This window comes from Trichechus manatus, unplaced genomic scaffold (genome assembly GCF_000243295.1).
Source record: "Trichechus manatus latirostris isolate Lorelei unplaced genomic scaffold, TriManLat1.0 scaffold00077, whole genome shotgun sequence".
In the NCBI taxonomy this organism is placed as follows: domain Eukaryota; kingdom Metazoa; phylum Chordata; class Mammalia; order Sirenia; family Trichechidae; genus Trichechus; species Trichechus manatus.
In genome coordinates, this window is record NW_004444013.1 from 821647 (window position 1) to 842877 (window position 21231).

Below are 21231 nucleotides of genomic sequence, written 5' to 3' on the forward strand. Positions count from 1 at the left end.
ATCAACGCTTGCTTCCCTGAAAAAAGTAGTTAAAATTAACATGAGATCACACTGGAGTAGGGTGGGTCCTAACCCAATATGAAGAGAAGAGACACGGATAGTCACACAGAGGGAAGACGGGCATGTGAAGACAGGAGCAGAGATTGTAGGAGACAGAGCTATAAGCCAAGGAACACCACGGATTGCCAGGAACCTACCAGAAGCTAGGAGAGGGGCATGGAACAGATCCTCCCTCAGAGCCCTCAGAAATGTACTGTGAGACAATACATTTCTGTTCTTAGAAGCCATCTAGTTTGCGGTACTTTATTACAGTAGCCCTGGGAAACTAATACAGAAAATAGAAACGTTATGGAATGATTTGCTGCAGTCAAATAAGATCTTTCCACATAGCCACCCCCTCATGTATATAAAACGGGATTCTGTTTACTTATAAACTGCATTTCAGGAAAATTGGATCACAGTTGTGTGAAGACTACCACCTGAAGTGAGAAATGAAGCTGGAGAATGGGACACTTAGAGGGTGATACTGAAGCCATATTATAGAGTTTATATTTCACAAGATCGAGAACCTCTCTAGGTTTCGAAACTGGGAGAACTCACCCGAGGAAAGTTATTCTTACTGCTTTATTTGGAGTCATTGTGGTGAAGACTAGAGGTAGGTGCCAGTTATATAGTAATACAGGTGTGAGATGAAAGTATTGACTGGAAATAGGATAAAAAGGAGGGATGTTTGGGAGGAAACAGCCACAAGACATAGCATTACCTAGAAAAGGCAAGTGCTTCCTGACTCATTTGAGAGACGGAGACACTCTTATGAATAGGGCTTTGTAAGAGACACTAAGCTGGATAACGAGTAGTTCCTGTGTTCAGGGAGCACATGTCCATCAGCCCTTCCCCCAACCTATGTCTCGAAATAGAGAAAAGTTGCTATGTAGTAGTAAAAAAGAGACAAAACTCACAAAAATTTGGGGAAACAAATGAATGGTAGAGAGCATGATAGAGGGGGAGATGAGGAAGTTGGGCAATGCTGGTGGTTTGGTGGAAGACAGCGCAAGATTTTCAACACTTTCATGGACCAGCTGCCCATCTGGAAGACTTTCCCCAGAAGCCCTGGCAAGTGTGTTGTGAAAGGTCATTCCAGTATAGCTCAGTAAATGTTGACTGATCAGGATATGTCTGAAGGGGCTTGCCCAAAGGCTAACTTTCTAGGCAGGGTGACTTGTCTAAACAGCGACTATGATGAGTTTTCTGGTATGATATCTGTGAACATGACTCTGCAAATGAGGTTGCTAGAGAAGAGGAACCAATGCTTCCTCTGTGACAAGAGAAGCAGAACTATTAGGGAGAGGGTGCCTTTCCTAAGACACAACTCCCTAAAAGTGGGGGAGAGGGTAGATGGGCTGGTGTAATGGATTGAATTGTATCCTCCAAAAATGTGTGTTAACTTGGCTAGGCAATGTTTCCCAGTACTATGTGATTTTCCACCATTTTGCCATCTGATATGATTTTCGTATGTGTTGTAAGTTCTACCTCTATAATGTTAATGAGGCAGGATTCAAGGCAGTTATGTTAATGAGGCAGGACTCAATCTACAAGATTAGGTTGTGTTTTAAGTCAGTCTCTTTTGAGACATAAAAGAGAGAAGCAAGCAAAGAGACATGGGGAACTCATACCACCCAGAAACAAGAGCCAAGAGAATAGCATGTCCTTTGGTCCCTGTGCTGAGAACCTCCTCTACTGGGGAAGATTGATGACAAGGACCTTCCCCTAGAGCTGGCAGAGAGAGAAGGTCTTCATCTGGAGCTGGCACCCTGAGTTCAGACTTCTAACCTTGTAGATTGTGAGAAATCTAAACAAATCTGTCTTGGAAGAAGTACAGCCAGAATGCTCCTTAGAAGCAAAGATGACAAAATTACATCTCACATACTTTGGACATGTTATCAGGAGGGATCAGTCCCTGGAGAGGGACATCATGCTTGGTAAAGTAGAGGGTCAGCGAAAAAAGAGGAAGACCCTCAACGAGATGAATTGACACAGGGACAGCAACAATGGGCTCAAGCATAACAACAATTGTGAAGATGGCACAGGACCAGGCAGTGTTTTGTTCTGTTTTACATGGGGTCACTATGAATTGGAACCAACTCAGTGGCACCTAACAACAACAGATTGTGAGAGAATAAATTTCTCTTTGTTAAAGGCATCCACTTGTGGTATTTCTGCTATAGCAGCACTAGATGACTAAGACAGCTGGCTTCTCCTTTTCCTAAGACCTGGTGTTTGGGTTGTTGTCTTTTCGTTGTTGAGTTATAGGAGTCCTTTATATGGTCTAGATACTTACAGAATTAATGATTTGCAAGTATTTTCTCCTATTCTGTAGGTTGTCCTTTCACACTCTTGAGAGTATCTTTGATGCACAAAAGTTCTTAATTTTTATAAAGTCCAATTTGCCTATTTTTTCTTTTGTTGCTTGTGGTTTTGGTGTCATAACTAAGAAACCATTGCTGAATACAAGGGTCATAAAGATTTACCCATGTGTTTTCTTTTTAAGAGTTTTATAGTTTTAACTCTTATATTTAAGTCTTTGATCCACTTTGAGTTAATTTTTGTATATGGTGCTAGGTAAGGGTCCAACTTCATTCTCTGCATGTGGATATTCAGTTGTTCTAGCACCATTTGTTAAAGGTAAAACCATTCCTTTCCCATTGAATGGTGTTGGCACCCTTGTCAGTGTGCCGTCATTTGACCGTAGTTGTATGGCTTATTTCTAGACTCTCAATTCTATTCGATTGGACTATATTTTTATCTCTATGCTAGTATCACACTATTTTGATTACTGTAGCTTTGTAGTAAATTTCAAAATCGGGAGGTATGAGTCCTCCTACTTTGTTCCTCTTTTTCAAGATTGTTTTCGCTATTCAGGTACCTGCAATTCCGTATGAATTTGAGGATTGGCTTTTCCATTTCTGAAAAAAAAAAAAAAAAGACCATTAGGATTTTGATAAGGATTTGCATTGGATCTGCTCCCATTCTCTCTTAACCCTCTCCACTTAGGCTTTTGCCTCCGTCACTCACCTGAAATGGCTCTTGCTGAGGTCACCAATGAGGTCCTTGTTGCCATTTCCAGAGGCTGTTAGTCCTCATCTCCCTCTAGCAATATTTGACACAGTTATTCACTTTCTTCACTGAGAGGCAACTCTTCTTGCTGTCTCTCTCTCTGTCTCTCTCTCTCGATTCTCCTACGTTACTGAACACTTTTTCTTAGTCTCATTTCCTTGTTCCTTCTCATCTCCCTGACTTCATTGGAATGTTCCAGGGCTTTATCTGGCCCTCTTCTTGTTTTCCTTTACACTCACTTCCAGTTGATCTCATTCAGCCCAGTGGCTTAGAATGCCATCTCTAAACTGATAACTCCCAAATCTATCTCCAGCCTGGACCTCTCCCATCCTTTCCACCTTCCAATCTAATAGGCATAATCTAACAGGCATAATCAACAGGCATCTTGAACTCAGTCACATACAGAACCAAACTGCCTTTCCTCCCACACAAGCCTGCTTCCTCCCTAGTCTTCCCTCCTCAACAAATGGCAGATTCATCCTTCAGTTGCTAAGGCAAAAAATCTTGGGGGCATCATAATTCCTCTCTTATTCTCACATCCTCTCTTGTTCTCACATCCTAAACCCAAACTCTATCAGCAAATTCTGACAGCTCACCTTCAGAATATATCCAGACTCCTTCCAATTGTCACACCTCCACTGCCACCACCCTGGTCCAAGCCATCATCGCATCTAGCCTGAATTATTTTAATAATCTCCTAATTATCACTCTTGCTTCCTCCTACGGTCTATTCTCAATTCTGTAGCCAGAATAATCCTTTAAAAAATGCAAGTTAGATCATGTGACCTCTGCTTAATTAAAGTTCTTATAGTGGCCTACAAGGCCCCATATGATCTGGCTGCCTTTCTGTCTCATCTTACTCTGCTCCCTTGCCCACTGGTCTTCTTGCCCTTCCTCAAACATGTCAAGCACACATACTCTTTTTTTTTTCCCCCCTATTTTTTCTATTGAGGTGAAATTCACATAAAATAAAGTCAGCCATTTCAAAGTGTACAGTTCAGTGGCTTTTAGTAGATTGATAATGTTGTATGCAACCACCATCCCTATCTAGATCCAAAACATTTTCATCACTCCGAAAGAAAACCCCATAACAGTTAAGCAGCCACTCCCCATTCTTCCCTCCCCTCAGCCCCTGGCAACCCATAATCTGCTTTCTCTTTCTATGGATTTACCTGTTTTGGATTTTTCGTATAAATGGAGTCATGTACTGTGTGGTCATTTGTGACTGGCTTCTTTCCTTTAGCGTAATGTTTTTGAGGTTCGTCCACGTTGAAGCATGTAGCAGTGCTTCATTTCTTTTTATGGCTGAATGATATTCCACTGTATATGTACACAGTTTGTTTATTCATCAGTTAGTGGACATTTGGGTTGTTTCTACTTTTTTGGCTATTGTGAATAGTGCTGCAGTGAACATTTGTGCACAAGCATTTATTTGAACACCTGTTTGAGTTATTTTGGGTATATACCTAGGAGTGGAATTGCTGGGTCATATGGTAATTTTATGTTTAACTTTTTTGAGGAACTCCTAAACTGTTTTCCACAGTGCCCTCACCATTTTACATTCCTAGGTGCAATGGTTAAGAGCTATGGCTGCTAACCAAAGGTTGGCAGTTCAAATCCACCAGCCACTCCTTGGAAACCCTATGGGGCAGTTGTACTCTGTCCTATAGGGTCACTGTGAGTCGCAATCTACTTGAGGGCAACATTTTTTTTTCCTTCTTGGAAATTCCCATCATACTCACCCATGTGTGGTCTTTGGGCACCACTCCCTTTCTCCACGTACCTGCTAAACCAAACCAAGCCCACTGCTGTCAAGTCGATTCCATCTCATAGCAGGTATGTCATTACATGTATGTCGTGGATCCTTCATAGTGGTTTACTGGTCATCTTTGCTAGCTCTCTTAATCCCTTGTGTGTTACTCCTCCAAGACAGAACCTCAAGCTCACTCAGCACGAGGGGCTCTCACAACCTCGTAACTCACCTTAGGCTTCACTTTTCTCCTGTCATGCTTTGTCTGCATCCTGCATTTCAAAGATCATTCTGGATAGAAAAGCAGAACAGGAGTTTGTCCTCAGTGTTACACTTTTGGCTGAAAGCAGCATACCCCTCTCTTCTTTGCTCATTTTGCTTTTCGTGTGATAACATAGCCTTTTTGCATAATCTATGTATTTTCTGGAAGCTTCCTCTCATTTTTGCTTTGGCTTTCTGATGCTGCTCATCAGCGTGTGCCATTCATAGACTCATAGACATAACTTGTGCTCTCATACTGGTTTCTCTTCTTCATAAAGTACTTTTGAAATTGCATAGTCAGAGGGGAAGGAAGGAAGGAAGGAACAGGAAGAAGGAAGATTATCCTTATCTCCCTATAAAGGGTTAAGGCTTTGAGGGCAAAATCTCCTTTCCTTCACCTGTGTGCTCTCTAGAAGCACCTAGTACAGTGCCTGCACCCAGGCAGCTGCATACAGCTGCGCAACTTGCCCATCACAGTCTTTGTGAAAGGCCCACCCTGGAGTTGTATAGCACACAATCTTGCAGCCGTATATGGCAGCCCTGCCCTGCATGTAATAGGTATTCAGTAAAAATCACAACTCCTCACTTTTTTCCAGTTTGAGCACTTTTATTGCTTCAGCTATTTCAAGTGCTGACAATCCTGTTTGCCTTCCTGCCAGCACAGGTTTGTACACCCAGTTGATTGCAGGAGTGATTTACCTGCTGAATTTTCTCAACTTTCTTAATCCATCTTCCCTTCTAGAATATCAGATTTCAGAATAGCACCTTTCTTTTCACCAAACCTTTTGAAATCTGCCTGACCCAGACAGGTCAGTTACACAGCACAGTTCCAGAAGCCAAAGGATGTTTGGAGGCTTTAGAGTGGGAGGAGAGGGGTGATGTGATCCTGATTTCAGTAGTCCCCAGCCTATAACAAGGCACACAAAATACTTTAAAAAAAAAAAAAAAAATTATAAGAAGTATTTAGCTCTATGGAGCTTAGCTAAGTAGTTAAAAGAGGTGTAAGAAGGAACAGCTGGATAGCGTTAGTTGGGGAGGGTTACACTTAAATATAAGCAAAGTTTTTAATTGGAGAAAAAGAAATGTGACTTGGGAAAGGAGAGAAGGGAGTATCCTAGACCGGAAAAGTGGTGTCCAGAAAGTGAAGCAGATGAGGTGTATCTGTTTGGTCTATAAAGATCATTCTGGTTGCTAGGTGGGGAGGGGCAGTCTGTTTGGGAGGCTATTTCAGTGGCCTAGTGGGGAGATAATAGTGTTTGGGCTTGGATGAAGGCAGAGGAGGTGGTGATAAGTAAGATTTTGGAGGTATAACTGACAGAATTACCGATGGATTGGATGGGGGCATTGAGGTAAAGGCAGCAATCAGAGATGACTTCTTGGTGTGTTGGCCTGACCAACTGGGTGGCTGACAGGCTGAGATAAGGGAGACTAGGAGAGGAATGAGTTGGGTAGGTAGGTGTGATGGCGGATGTTACGAGCTCAAAGCCATGGGACTAGTTGAGATCACTAAGGAGTGAATGTAGGTAGATAGAGATCTGAGGATGAGCCATCAAAGAAACTAAGGGAGTCAGCCACATGAGGCCAGAGGCAGAGCCAGACAGTTGGAAAACATTAACAGGTTAGTATTGGACTGTGGGAGGTTACAAAGGCTGCACAAGGTGGGGAGAGGCCAAACTCTCAGATGGACCTGGGTTTGAATCCTGGCTCCACTTGCTGTCTGTGTAACTTTGGACAAGTTGACTTGGAAAAGAGCTATGGGATTACCTACCCTGTATGACCAAGGGGAGAATTAGAAGCGAATCACCAAGTGCAATGCCTGGTAGGCAGAGGCTTAAGTGATGGGCTACTCTTAGAACAACAATGACTACTCCTTTATTACTGTTTCTGAGCAAGAGAATAATTAAAAAGACCTAGATGTCAGACACCAAATCCCAAGTATCATGGCTAAGACCATAAAAGCCTCATGTGTCTTCAACCCAGGCTCATCTGATCTCGACTTGGTCTGACTCTTTTTCTTATCCTTGCTCAGGCTCAAGGTTCCAGGTGTGAACTTAAGATGTCCCCACCTTTACTTTGACCTGCCACCACAGGCTTTTGCATTCCGTCTCTCTCTTCCCAATATCTCAACCCAGCTTCCCCCATTGCCAGCTTTATTGCTCCCAAAACAGAGCTACTTTGCCTCTCAGAATCAGGCACTTTGGGAAGAAGATTCTTTTATAGCCCTATGTTGGTTGAGTTTGGTTCATGAAATCTGGAAGCCATTGCAGTAATCCAGGCTGGGAGTGGGAGAAGGGTGGTATCTAGACCAGATCTCAGCTTTTAACTGGATCACCTCCCTGGTCTGTTTATCTCAAGCTCACAAGAGCTGAGGAGGTGGCTGATGCTTCAGGCGTTGCCGGTTCCCAGGCCCACAGCCCCAATGTGGGCAGCTATTTCCAAGGCCATTGGTGGTGGTCGCCTATGTCTTCACCTGAGCAAATGCCTTCTTCCCCTGCTCTTGCTCTTTATCTATTTCTTCCTTTTGTCTTGCTTTCTCCTTTTCTCTTCTGCTCTGCCTATTCTCAGACTTTGCTTCCTTTGTCCTCTGTGGTGGGATCTCAAACCCCTTGCTTCAGGACTGGCTACCCTGCTGTAGAGACTTTACGAGCCAGCCTGGCCTTGGCAGCCAAAGTCCTGAGCCCTTGCCAAGAGCTGTGTGCATGACTGGACAGTGCCCAGCTTGCCCCACAGGCTGGCCAGGCCCTGCTTCCCAAAGAAACAAGGCTCAAGGGTTTCCCATCGGCCACTTCCTGGCTGAGGCTGTCCTAAGGGAGTGGAGGGTAGAAAGAGTGGTGGAGAGGGGAGGCAGAGAGAAAGCCGCCCTTCCTGCAGTGCCTGCTGATAACTGGCTCTGTGGAAGCAGCGTGGGACACCAGGGCCAGCCAGGTCAGGAAGTGGTATACAATGCTGCTCTTTCAGGGGAGACACTGTATGATCCTTGGTCCCGTGTGACTCCAGGGAAAGCTGGAGAACAGCCTATTCTAAGAGGATGTTCTCTAACCTAGACCCATAGAGGTGAGAAAATGAGCCCTGGACTTCCATCCTCTGCCCTGGGATGGGCCCAGGCATTGGCCTATAGCTGGGCCAGCACCAATTCAGAGCCCAATAATTTCCTTCAGGGAAAGTCTAGGGAAGGGAGGGAAAGGGAGTAGCTCTTCTCACGGGACCACGAGTCACGTACCTGGTACTTTTTAGAGGGGGCCGTACTGGGGAGCCATCAGTCCATAATAATTTAATGATTAGTTAATACTCAACTCCACGTGCCACCTTAGCAACTGGGCCCACAAGGTAAAGAGAAGGCAGGGTCCCTGCCCTCAGGGACTTTAATCTTGGTGGGGAGATAACAGTATTCTAAGTGTCAGATTCCTTTTACGAGAAATAGGAATTCAAAGAAATTATTGGCAAGTCTAAGAGAAGGTAAAGTTTGGCCTGGGCTCCAAAGATGAGGTAGCATTTGGAATGTAGAAAGGATGGGGTGGAGAGGTGGGCACCCCAGGCAAAAGTATTACATAAGCAAGGGGAAACTTGTCCTCACAGGGAACTTCTGCCCTGGAAACTTCCCAGCATCTGGTATTCCACGGGCCCTGGGGGGCACACAGCCCTGCTTTTGTGCCTCTATACCCCAAGAAGCCTTGCCACGGAAGCCAGGCAGAGGGTCTAAGACCAGGCATGGACACTGCCTCACAAGTACTGCTCCTGTAGTGAAGATGTTGGTTAGAGAACTTCAGGCATGCTGGCTGCAGTAAATTTGGGCTCTTGTGAGCCTGCCAAAGCTGCAGGAAAAGGGTCTCAGGGCAGTCCTGGCAAGGGTACGGAGACCTGGCAGGTGGTTTTGGAAGAAACTTCATTCCGTAGCGCAGTGCTAGGCTAGGCCGTTTGTCCTTGTACTGGACTCATACTGGGTGGCTCTGACTCCAGTGCCCAAATAGAAGTTCCATATGTTCCTTATGTCAGGGCATTGAAGGAAGTAACTCTCCTCAAACTCAGAAGGACGGAGGGGCATCTGTATCAGATCTCTCCACTGCTCAAGAGCCTTCTGGGGTTCCCAGTGTCCATCAGATCCCAATTCCTTGCCCTGATGTCCAGGGCCCTCCATCATCTGAAGGGCCTTTAAAATTTAAAAAAAAACCTGTTGCCATCAAGTCAATCCCAATTCATGGCAACCTCATATGTAACAGAGTAGAACTGCTCTATAGGGTTTTCTTGGCTGTAATCTTTACGGAAGCAGATCACCAGACCTTTTTTCCATGGTGCCAACCTTTAGGTTAATAGTCAAGTGCAAACCGTTTGCTCTACCCAGGGACCTGAAAGGCCTTTTCAGAGTCTAAAAATGGGAAGGGACAAGAAGTCATCTAATCCAGCCCTAGCCGCCCAGCCTCTTTCAGAATAACCCTGAGAAGAGGCTGCCTCTCCTCTGCCTTTATGCTTCCAATGGTGAGGAATTCTCACTTCATAAGACAGCTTTACATTTAGCCAGAAACTGCTTCCCTGTACTTCTGCCCATTGTTCTGGGTTTGATCCTCTGGAGTTAGCCCTCCTTCCACATGACCACAGTTCAGGGTATTGATATTTTGTATAGGTTTTCTCCATTTTAAGCCACCCAAATCCATACCGATCCAAGTTACTTTTTTTGGGAAGTAGTCTCGTTTGTCAGTTTCCCCTATAAAGTATAAAGCCTAATACCAAATAGTGTTTTAGGTGTGGCCTGACCTGCATAGAGAATTGGCACCATCCCCTCCCTCATTCTAAATACTATACTCCTTTTATTGTACCCAGAAATCAGAATTGCATTTTGATCAACCACATCAAAATGCTGCTTATATTAAGTTAGCACTCAAATAAAATGCCTAAATCATTTTCACAAATGCTGCTTTTAGTCATATCTTCCCTGTCTTCCATTTGGGCCAGTGAGTTTTTTACTTAAATGCAGGAAATTTCCTTTATACCTATTGAATTTCATCTTGTTAGTTTTAAAGCATTTTTCTAGTCCGTGGAAATCGCTTGTATTCTGATTCTGTCTTTCTGATATGGAGGGCCATATCTAGTGCCGGGATTGTGATCCAGAGCCTGAGCTCTGGAGCCACACTGCCGAGCTGAGTCCCATCTGTGCACTTGCCAGTTAAGTGACCTTGGGCAATTTATTTAGTCTTTCTAAGCCTTGGCCTCCTCATATGTAAAATGGAGATGGTTAATACTAGTACAGTGAGACCTGTGAGAGCCAGAACTCAGCAGGACTGCCTTGTTTTTCTGGGTCTCACAAGTTTTTGCCTTTAACAGGGTGCAGTCATACCATTTTTCTATTGTTCCCTATTAGTGGGTTTGATTCCTGACCAATGCACCTCATGCGCAGCCTCCATCCATCCGTCACTGGAGGCTTACGTGTTGCTATAATGCTGAACAGGTTTCAGCAGAGCTTCCAGACTAAAATGGACTAGGAAGAAAGGCCTGGTGATCTACTTCCAAAAATCAGCCAATGAAAAACAGTCTGACCTGCAACTGATCATAGGGATGGCGCAGGACTGGGCAGTGTTTCATTTAGATGTGCATGGGGCTTCCATGAGTTGGTGGCCAACTCAGCACACCTAACAACAACTTCGGATCTTCAGCTCCACCACCCTCTAATCCTACTTCTGTCCTTCCTCACCAGCCTAGAAGCTTGCTAGCCCTCTACACCCAGCAGCCCTCTCTTTCTGGTTTCATCTTCCCCAGTCCTCCCCAGCCTGCATGCTTGCTGCCTTTCCACACTGATGCCTTTCCTTGTTCTGCCTCCTTTGCCTGGAAGGCCTGTCCTCCATGTTTGTGATCTGGGTCCAGCCACCTGCAAGCCCCAGCTCGGTATGGAGTTGTCACAGCAGCTTGGAGCTAGACTAGGATCAGGCCAACTGGGATTGGAATCAAGTAATGTGACCTTGGGCAAGTTGCTTAGCCTTTCTGAGCAGCTGGAAATGGAAAAAATCATAAGTCCCCCAGAATTTGTGTGAGGAATACTTGAGAGAAGTAAGTAAATTGCAAGGTGGGGGTACCCTTTCTTCTTCCTAGAAGTCTTCCCTGGGCACCATCTCAGTTTAAAGGGATTTCTCCCTCCTTTCAACATTTCTGGTACAGAATTTTTCCAATTTACAGACAGACCTACACACACACACATACACACCCACTAGATCTATAGTTACAAACTCTGGTATATTATTTTATGTTGCTTAAAGGACTTTTTAAGCTTGTTTATTTGTTTTTGTTCTTTTTGCAAGCAAGGCTTATAATGACCACAAGCTTATACAATTGGTCAATCAGTATAGACAAGTATTTGTGGGATAAATCTAAACCCTACCTTGCAGTGGCCCTACCTCGAAGTCCTGAAGTAGTTTCTGACGTTTTCAACCTAAGTGGCTCTCTCTTCTTCCTCACAGCTGGTACTACTGACGATCTCTACCAAACCCTTTGGACGCTGACCACATCCGGTTCACTACCTTATCAGATTTAGGTCTCTTTTTATCATTTCATGTAATGTCTGACATAATTCTTTACAGAATGCAGGCAGCCTTTAAGGGCTCAGTAAATGTGTTGAGTTGCCCAGAGGTCATTCTCCTAGAGCCAGGAGGAAAGCAGTGTAAACCACTGTACTCACCTAAGAAGATCTGAAGGAAAGGGAATGGACTGGGACAGTTCTGGGAGCAGAAGCTGAGAAATGAGGCCCAAGCAAGCACTTATTAAAGGGAAGCTGTGGGCAGTAGGCCTCCACAGGAGACAAGTACTGCTGCATTGAGAGACTGTTTTGCAATAAACTATTGACTCCTTTCTTGCAGCATTTCTTGTGTGAATTTCCTCCTCGACTGGCCTTACCTTCATCTGCCCAGCAGCCAGCTCTGCTGTAGTGGAAGAGGAAAGGGAGCATTGGAACATTCTTGTCCTTAGGGAGTGTGTTAGTCATCTAGTGCCGCTATAACAAATACTACAAGTGGATGGCTTTAACAAAGAGAAATTTATTCTGTCACAGTCTAGTAGACTACAAGTCCAAATTCAGGACGTCGGCTCCAGGGTAGGGCTTTCTCTGTCGGCTCTGGAGGAAGGTCCATGTCATCAATCTTCCCTTGGTCTAGGAGCTTCTCTGCAGGAACCTCAGGTCCAAAGGACGCGCTCTGCTCCCGGCACTGCTTTCTTGGTGGTATGAGGTTGCCATGTGTCTTTGCTCGCTTCTTTCTTTTATATCTGAAAAGAAATCGGCTAATACACTATCTAATCTTGTAGAGCTCATCAATATAACTGCCGCTAACCCATTTTATTACATCACAGTGATAGAATTTACAACACATAGGGAAGTCACATCAGATGATAAAATGGTAGACAGTCATACAATACTGGAAATCATGACCTAGCCAAGTTGACAGATATTTTGGGGGGACACAACTCAATCCACGACAGTGAGGACCCACTCTGATGGGAAGAGACCTCCAGCTGTTAAAAAGCTGAGTCTGAGAGCAACAAAAAAACATATATGCAAAAATGGACTTAAGAACACACCCAAAGAATTATATAAACCAGGTATAAAAGAACATAGCCCTGGTAGCACAGTGGTTAAGAGTTCGGCTGCTAACCAAAAGGTCAGCAGTTCAAATCCACGAGCTGCTCCTTGGAAACCCTATGGGGCAGTTCTACTTTGTCCTATAGGGTCACTAGGAGTTAGAGTTGACTTGACGGTAATGTTTGTTTTTTTTCTTCCTTGATGATGAAACCTAGAAATAACCTATTTTATGGCATATATGAAAATAAGTAGATTAAAGACTCAAATGTAAAAAACAAACAATAAAACACTTAGGAAAAACATGTAAGTCTACCAGTATAATCCAGGAGCAGGAGAAACCTTAAGTAAATCTAGAAGCTATAAAAGATAAGATGGACATACCTAACTTTGTAAGGCAGTCAGCTAACATATGAGAACGTATGTGACAATAGTCAACTCACCAGCAGTCAGGAAAATACAAATTAATGATGAAATATCACTGCTCGCATCAGGCTGGTAAAAATGAAAAGAAGAAATAACACCTGTTGGTGGGGATGCTTTTGTACATTGTCACTGGAAATGTGAATTGTGAAGAACCTTTTTAGAAAGAAACACGGCAACCTCATTTGGATCCAGATTAGAACAAACTGCAAAAAAAAAAAATGTTTTGAGACAATAAGGAAAATGTGAACACTAACTGGCCATTTCATGTATGCTGAGCAAATAATCTGAGAAGTTGGACTATATGAAGAAGAACGGGGCATCAGGATTGGAGGAAGAGTTATTAACAGCCTGCGATATGCAGATGTCACAACCTTGTTGAAAGTGAAGAGGACTTGAAGCACTCACTGATGAAAATCAAAGGCCACAGCCTTTAGTATGAATTACACTTCAACATAAAGAGAACAAAAATCCTCACAACTGGACCAATAAGTAACATGATAAACAGAGAAAAGATGGAAGTTGTCAAGGATTTCATTTTACTTGGATCCATGATCAACACCCGTGGAGGCAGCAGTCATGAAATCAAATGATGCATTACGTTGGGCAAATATGCTGCAAAAGATCTCTGTAAAGTGTTAAAAAGCAAAAATGTCCCTTTAAGGACTAAGGTGCACCTGACCCAAGCTCTGATGTTTTCAGTCACCTCATATGCATGTGAAAGCTGGTCAATGAATAAGGAAGACCAAAGAATTGATGCCTTTGAATTATGGTGTTGGCAAAGAATATTGAAAATACCATGGACTGCCAGAAGAATGAACAAATCTGTCTTGGAAGAAGTACAGCCAGAATGCTCCTTAAAAGCAAGGGTGGCAAGACTTTGTCTCACATACTTTGGACATGTTATCAGCAGGGACCAGTCCCTGAAGAAGGACATCATGTTTGGTAAAATACAGGGTCACTGAAAAAGAGGAAAACCCTCAACAAGATGGATTGGCACAGTGACTGCAACAATGGGCTCGAACATATCAACGATTGTGAGGATGGCACAGGACCGGGAAGTGTTTCGTTCTCTTGTACATAGGGTCACTATGAGTCGGAATCGACTCGATGGCCCCTAACAATAACAGTAGTATTGTGGGGTTATTGTTTTGTGTGTCCTTTTTTTTTTTTTTTTTCTTTACTGGTAAAATCATATAATGCCTGGGATTTACTTCAGAATAAGCCAGGGTGTGAGGAGGTCAGTGGCTGATGGTATAGAGCAAGAGTCAGCAAACTACAGCCCACAAATGAAATCCAGACCCGTTTTTCTAAATAAAGTTTTATTGAGACGCAAGCACACTCATTCGCTTTTAGGTATTGTCTAAGGCTGAGTTGAGTGTTGTTGTTATTAGGTCCTGTCGAGTCGGTTCCGACTCATAGCAACCCTGTATACAAAAGAATGAAACACTTCCCAGTCCTGCGCCATCCTCACAATTGTTGCTGTGCTTAACCCCATTGTTGCAGCCACTGTGTCAGTCCATCTTGCTGAGGATCTTCCTCTTTTTCGCTGACTCTCTACTTTACCAAGCATGATGTCCTTCTCCAGGGGCTGGTCCCTCCTAATAACGTGTCCAAAATATGTGAGATGAAGTTTCACCATCCTCGCTTCTAAGGAGCATTCTGGCTGTACTTCTTCCAAGACAGATTTGTTCATTCTTCTGGCAGTCCATGGTACATTCAATATTCTTCGCCAACACCATAATTCAAAGGCATCAATTCTTCTTCTGTCTTCCTTATTCATTGCCCAGCTTTCACATGCATATGAGATGATTGAAAACATCAGGGCTTGGGTCAGGCACACCTTAGTCCTTAAAGTGACATCTTTACTTTTCAACACTCCAAAGAGGTCATTTGCAGCAGATTTGCCCAATGCAGTACCTCATTTGTTTTCCTGACTGCTGCTTCCATGGATGTTGATTGTAGATCCAAGTAAAATGAAATCCTTGACAACTTCAGTCTTTTCTGCGTTTATCATGATGTTACTTATTGGTCCAGTTGTGAGGATTTTTGTTTTCTTTATGTTGAGGTGTAATCCATACTAAAGGCTGTGGTCTTTGATCTTCATCAGTAAGTGCTTCAAGTCCTCTTCACTTTCAGCAAGCAATGTTGTGTCATCTCCATAACACAGGTTATTAACAAGTCTTCCTCCAATCCTGATGCCCTGTTCTTCTTCATATAGTCCAGCTTCTCGGATTATTTGCTCAGCATACAGATTAAATAAGGATGCTGAAAGGATACAACCCTGACACACACTTCCTTGATTTTTAAACCATGTCAGTATCCCCCTGCTGTGTTCACACGACTGCCTCTTGGCGGAGTAGTCAGATGCTTCCGGTGGACCCTCTTATAACAAAGACCTGAAAAAACAAGTGAATCGATTATATATGGCAGTCTGGGGGTTCTGAACATCAAAGGCAGAGCTGAGGAACTGGACTGAGTGGCAGGGGGTGGGAGAGATGGTTTTTCCCTAAGGGTGATCCGCGTGGTACGCAAGTACTTATCTTTCGCCGATCCAGGGTTTTTTCTCACTGGTTCTGGATGGCCGTGTAGACTCCCTGGCGCTGGGTCTTTCCTGGTGTGGAAAACGCGCCTCCCGAGCACCGCTGCTTGCCTGCCTCACCACTCACCCCCGAGCTGATCAGGCCTGAAGGGCTCACGCTCTCGCCGTTTCATTACGATCTACACAGTTTCATTGAAATACTTTACTTTGCTCAAGTTGCCCTTTGAAATCTTTTCAGCTCTTTTACTTCATAACAGTTTGTTAACATGGGATAAGGGTAGAATGATGTTGGTGGAAGGGGAAGCAAGCAAAACAGAAAAAGAAAAAAATCTGTACTTAAAAAAAAGAGCCTATACATTATGATCCCATTTATGACTTTTAATAAGTTATAACCATGTGTATGTGTGCTTTGCTAAATTAAAAAGAGTTATGATTTTCAAAACAACTAGAAAGGAGTGATATTTTTAATATCCTTTGATGTTATTAAGGAAATAAATGGAAATTTGGTTAGGAGTTGGAAAATGCCCAGGAGTGGGCAGACTGAAGAGATTGGAATCAGCACTGCAGGCCTGGGTCAGCCCAGGGAGGCTCTGTGGAAGGGCCTGAGAGGTGAGAAGGAGTGGCTGCATGGTCTTGGGCCATGGTTGCTCCCAGATCGCAGAGCCTCTTCCCCCTGCTCCCGGAGAAATAATGTTTCCCTGGGGGATGAAAAGCATCTCTTTGTGCAGGCTTTAATTGCCATGTTGTTATGCCCAGTGAGTGAATGGCAGGCGGATGCAGCAGCTGGGCACAGCCAATGCCAGGCAGCAAAGCTTGCTCCCTCGGGACAGCCTGAACCAGTTGGCTGGGAGTGCTGCCCACCTCTGCCCCCAAATGGGGACCCGCACAGGGACCAGCCCTCAGTGGAGCAGGGGCAGGGGGGTCAGCGGGGCAAGAGAGGACTCATTGGAGGAAGAGAAAGGGGTGGGGTGTCTGGGAAGGTCTGAGCCACTCTCAGAGGCTTATTCATCTCATCCTCCTTTCCCCTCCCTCTCCCTCTTGTTTTTCAGACTGTCAGCATCAATAAGGCCATTAATACGCAGGAAGTAGCTGTAAAGGAAAAACACGCCAGAAATATCCTTTTGGATGTTGCTTGGAAGACCAGCCCTAAGTGGGGACTGAATAGTGGGGACTGAAGTCAGTGCAAGGCTTCCTTGCTGAGCTCCAGAAAGGGAAACCCCCACACGGGCAGGCTCCAGGCAGCTTCCTTTGGCAGCAGCAGGCTGTCAGAGTACTGGTCTCAGAGGTGTCACACTGTCAGGGTGGAAGGGACTGAAGAGGCCAACTAGCCAGTCCTTTAAACTCACGAAAGATTCTGCTCCTCTTCTCTAGGACTTAAGTTTTCAGAACTGCAATGTCACTTGAAGTTACTTTCGTTTGAGATGTTTCCTTGGAGCACAGAAGAGGGTTTTCACCTGTGTTATCAAAGCGCTGCAGGCCCTGCACTTTGCCCTTAAGGCCAAACTGACCACCCACTTAGTGGGGATGACTATCTTCCCCTTTTCTGACCTTTTATCTTCCCCTTTTTCTGAGAAAAAAAAGGTCTCAGCAGTAGTGATTAGCCATATGTCAACCATAGTGGCTCAGTGACGGGAGCAAGATCCACCTGTGTGAGCAGCTTCAGCCATGCCAGAGGAGGGGAAAACAGGAGCCTCAAAGTGGAGTGTGGAAACTGGTGCCTTGAAAGCTCTTTACCAAGCCCATCACAGCAGATAGGCAGAGGCCCATGGGCAGCCATCATTAGGGGTAACGGGCTTTGTAGAGAAGCACAGGCAGCAGCTTGGGCCGACGGATACCTTGGGCATCTGTCCTTGCGATGTAGAGTCCAGGAGCTGGAGAGCTTGATATCTACAGGCTGAAGGAGGAGGCTTCCAGTGGGGCTGCCTTTATGTCTGTGTGTTCTGGGGCCAAGCGGGGTAGAGTTCAGGCAAGTGGAGTCTGTCGATGGAAAGCCCGTTCTCCCCTGTGCTCGTCATGTTTGCTGTGGCACAGCCAGTCAGGCCTGAGCAGCTCATCTTGAAGCCATCCAGCCTCAGTCCTAGGATGAGACCCTTACAGTTAGGTGGCCAGGGAAGCCCAGCACTGCCTAGCACAGTGCTGGAACATGGGAGGCACTTGGCAATATTGCTGAAAGGATGACCACGTGAACGGCTCTTCCCTGGAGTGACAGCAGCTTGCCTTTAATGGGAAGGTGTTTGGTTGGAATTAGAAAGGGCTTTGCTGCAGGGTGGAGGTTATAAAATTTCTCAGAGGTAACTAGCCTAGCTACACCTTGCCCCTTTTTTTCTCCCCAAAAAGGCATAGTTCCTTTGCTTTACTGCATCAAGGTTGGTACCCTTGTCATGATTCAAAACAAGCCTTCGTCATAAGTGGCCCAATTGATTTTCTCAGAGGGAATTACCCAGTCCAGACCCCTACCTTCGAAGTATATGTGATCAGTCTGATTGATGCAAGACATTAAGTAAGCAGCCTTTGTCATAGGTTAATGTGTTTTCTTGGATGGGGGATTGGCACAGAGGACTAGGCCTGCAGTGGCAGGGCCATGTCACACCCTGGGGCAGTGGAGGGGACATTGGAGTGCGCCTGATCTGGCTGCTGTTTAGGCAGACTGCACACTCGTAAAGTAACTATAAGGAGCCCTGGTGGTACAGTGGTTACAATGCACGGCTGTTAACCAAGAGGTTGGAGGTTCTAACCTACTAGCAGCTCCACAGGAGAAAAGACCTGGTGATCGGCTCCTGTAAAGATTACAGCCTAGGAAACCCTACAGGGCAGTTCTATCTGTCGCATAGGGTTGCTGAGTGGGAATCCACTCAGTTGGCACACAGCAACAACAAAGTAACTAAAGTCGGCCCATAAGAAGTCAGTGCAGGACATCAGGAGGAGATGCCCATCTCTCCTGTTTGTCTCCAGGCTGCAGGGGCTGTGCTTTAGGTGAAAAGGTAAGTTATTTCAGAAATACAAGACCAGAGAGGCAGGGCCAAGATGGCGGAGTAGTCAGATGCTTCCGGCGGACCCTCTTATAACAAAGACCTGAAAAAACAAGTGAATCGATTATATACGGCAGTCTGGGAGTACTGAACATCAAAGGCAGAGCTGAGGAACTGGACTGAGTGGCAGGGGGTGGGAGAGATGGTTCGGAAGCAGCAAGGAGTTGCCAGAACTGAAACGGCAAGAGCCTGAGCCTTTCAGGCCTGATCAGCTCGGGGGTGAGCGGTGAGGCAGGCAAGCAGCGGTGCTCGGGAGGCACGTTTTCCACACCAGGAAAGACCCAGCGCCAAGGAGTCTACACGGCCACCCAGAACCAGTGAGAAAAAGCCTTGAATCGGCAAAAGATAAGTACTTGCGTACCATGCGGATCACCCTTAGGGAAAAACCTCTCTCCCATTTATCTCCCTACTCCCTGCCTACACTGGGTCCCAGACCGCCTTCAGCAACTGCTCAGTCCCCTGGGCCAGAAGTAGGATCCGTCACACACCTGGAGCCATTCTCCCTACCTTAGAGAGTGAACAAATTAACAAATGGGGAAAAAATAAACTGCCGGCTCCCCTAAGACAGGAACCCAGGGTAGGCACAGCTCCTTGGCCTACGCACAGGAATAAGGGATCCACGGACTTTGAGTGCCTTTCCCCCTGCATAGACTTGTGTGGGCCCATTTCAACAGCGTAGGCCCTCATTACCGCAGTACAACAAGGTATCTACTGGAAGTCTAACTTCAACTGTTTCAGCTATGAAGTGGCAGGTTCTTGACATTTGACACTGCTCTGCCCATTAAGCAGGGTCTTCAACTACCCACATCAGGAGCCTGAGGACTGGTGGCTCCACCCAAGCCACCTAGCCACCTGTGATAGGGACCCATGAATAAGAGGTGCCCCCCAGTCCTTACAGCCAACACCATTAGGTGCTCATACTCTGGCTGCAAAACCCACCCACCTACATGCTCTGGGGAACAGGGACACGCCTTCATCCTGGACACTTGGGACCAGCCGTCAGCCCCCTGCCTTGCTCAGAGTGTGTCCGCTTGCTGCAGCCAGATGCCTGTGCCTACAACAATCAGCCATGCCTGTCTAGGACTGTAAGTGAGAGCCTACACCATACACTTGGTGGCTATTACCTGGGCATCTGAGCTGAATCCATACAGGAGGAGTGGGCTGACTCCTGAGCTCACATACCTAGTAATAAATCTAACCACCTGGTGACAGGACATTAGAGCTTCAAAGGTGCCAGTAATCAAACTAGCTCATATGAGCAGCCTATTTGGGCGTATCAAAACAAAACAAGAAGCTAGGACACAGTAAGCAAACATAAAATAAATAAATATAATAACTTACTGATGGCTCTGAGATATCAGTCAATATCAAATCATATAAAGAAGCAATCCATGATGGCTTCAGCAAGGTCCCAAAATAAACTAGAAATTTACCAGAGCAGGAAAATCTCTTGGCATTACCGGAGGCAGAATACAAACCATTAATATACAGAACTGTTCAAGAAATTAAGCAAAATTCAGAACACGCAATAGAGGAAATTAAAAAGATTACAGAAGAGCATAATGACAAATTTAACAGGCTGCAAGAATCCATGGAGAGACAGCAATCAGAAATCCAGAAGATTAACAGTAAAATTTCAGAATTACACAACTCAATAGAAAGTTATAGGAGCAGAACTGAGTCAATGGAAGGCAGAATTAGTGAGATTGAAGGTAAAGCGCTTGACACCAACTCATTTGAGGAAAAATCAGATAAGAGGATTTTAAAAAATGAAGAAACCCTAAGAATTATGTGGGACTCTATCAAGGGGAATAACTACGAGTGATTGGAGTACCAGAATGGGGGGGTGGGGGTGATAACAGAAAATACAGAGAATTGTTGAAGATTTGTTGGCAGAAAACTTCCCTGATATCGTGAAAGATGACAAGATACCTATCCAAGATGCTCACTGAACGCCACATAAGGTAGATCCCAAAGAAAGTCACCAAGACATGTTATAATCAAACTTGCCAATACCAAAGATAAAGAGAATTTTAAGAACGGCTAGGGATAAACGAAAAGTCATCTACAAAGGAGAGTCAATAAGAATAAGCTCAGACTACCCAGCAGAAACCATGCAGACAAGAAGGCAATGGGATGACATATATAAAGCCTTGAAGGAAAAAAACTGTCAGCCAAGAATTTTATATCCAGCAAAACTGTCTCTCAAATATGATGGCAAAATTAGGGCATTTCCAGCTAAACAGAATTTTAGGGAATTTGCAAAAACCAAACCAAAATTACAAGAAATACTAAAGGAAGTCCTCCGGTTATAAAATCAATAACATCAGATAATAACCCAAGACTAGAACACAAGACAGAGCAACCAGATATCAACCCAGATAAGGAAATCACAAAAGTAAATCAAAGCTAAAACACTGAAAATAGGGAAACAGATGTCAATATGTAAAAGATGACAACATTAAAACAAAAAAGAGGGACGTTAAAAAATGTAGACATAGATTTTTCATTTGGAGAGGAAGTCAAGGTGATATAAAGAATAAAAGACTGGTATAAACTT

The 21231-nt window shown here is 44.7% G+C and overlaps 1 protein-coding gene across 4 annotated transcripts in view; it reads left to right on the plus strand.

Annotated features, from left to right (window-relative positions):
* Positions 1–21231, plus strand: part of HIP1 (huntingtin interacting protein 1) — a 105908-nt gene that overhangs the window by 15920 nt on the left and 68757 nt on the right. For all 4 annotated transcript variants that reach the window (XM_023735275.1, XM_023735273.1, XM_023735271.1 and 1 more), the window contains exon 2: positions 16692–16755. In XM_023735275.1, coding sequence (XP_023591043.1) covers positions 16692–16755 — 64 coding nt within the window. The remainder of the gene's footprint in view (positions 1–16691; positions 16756–21231) is intronic.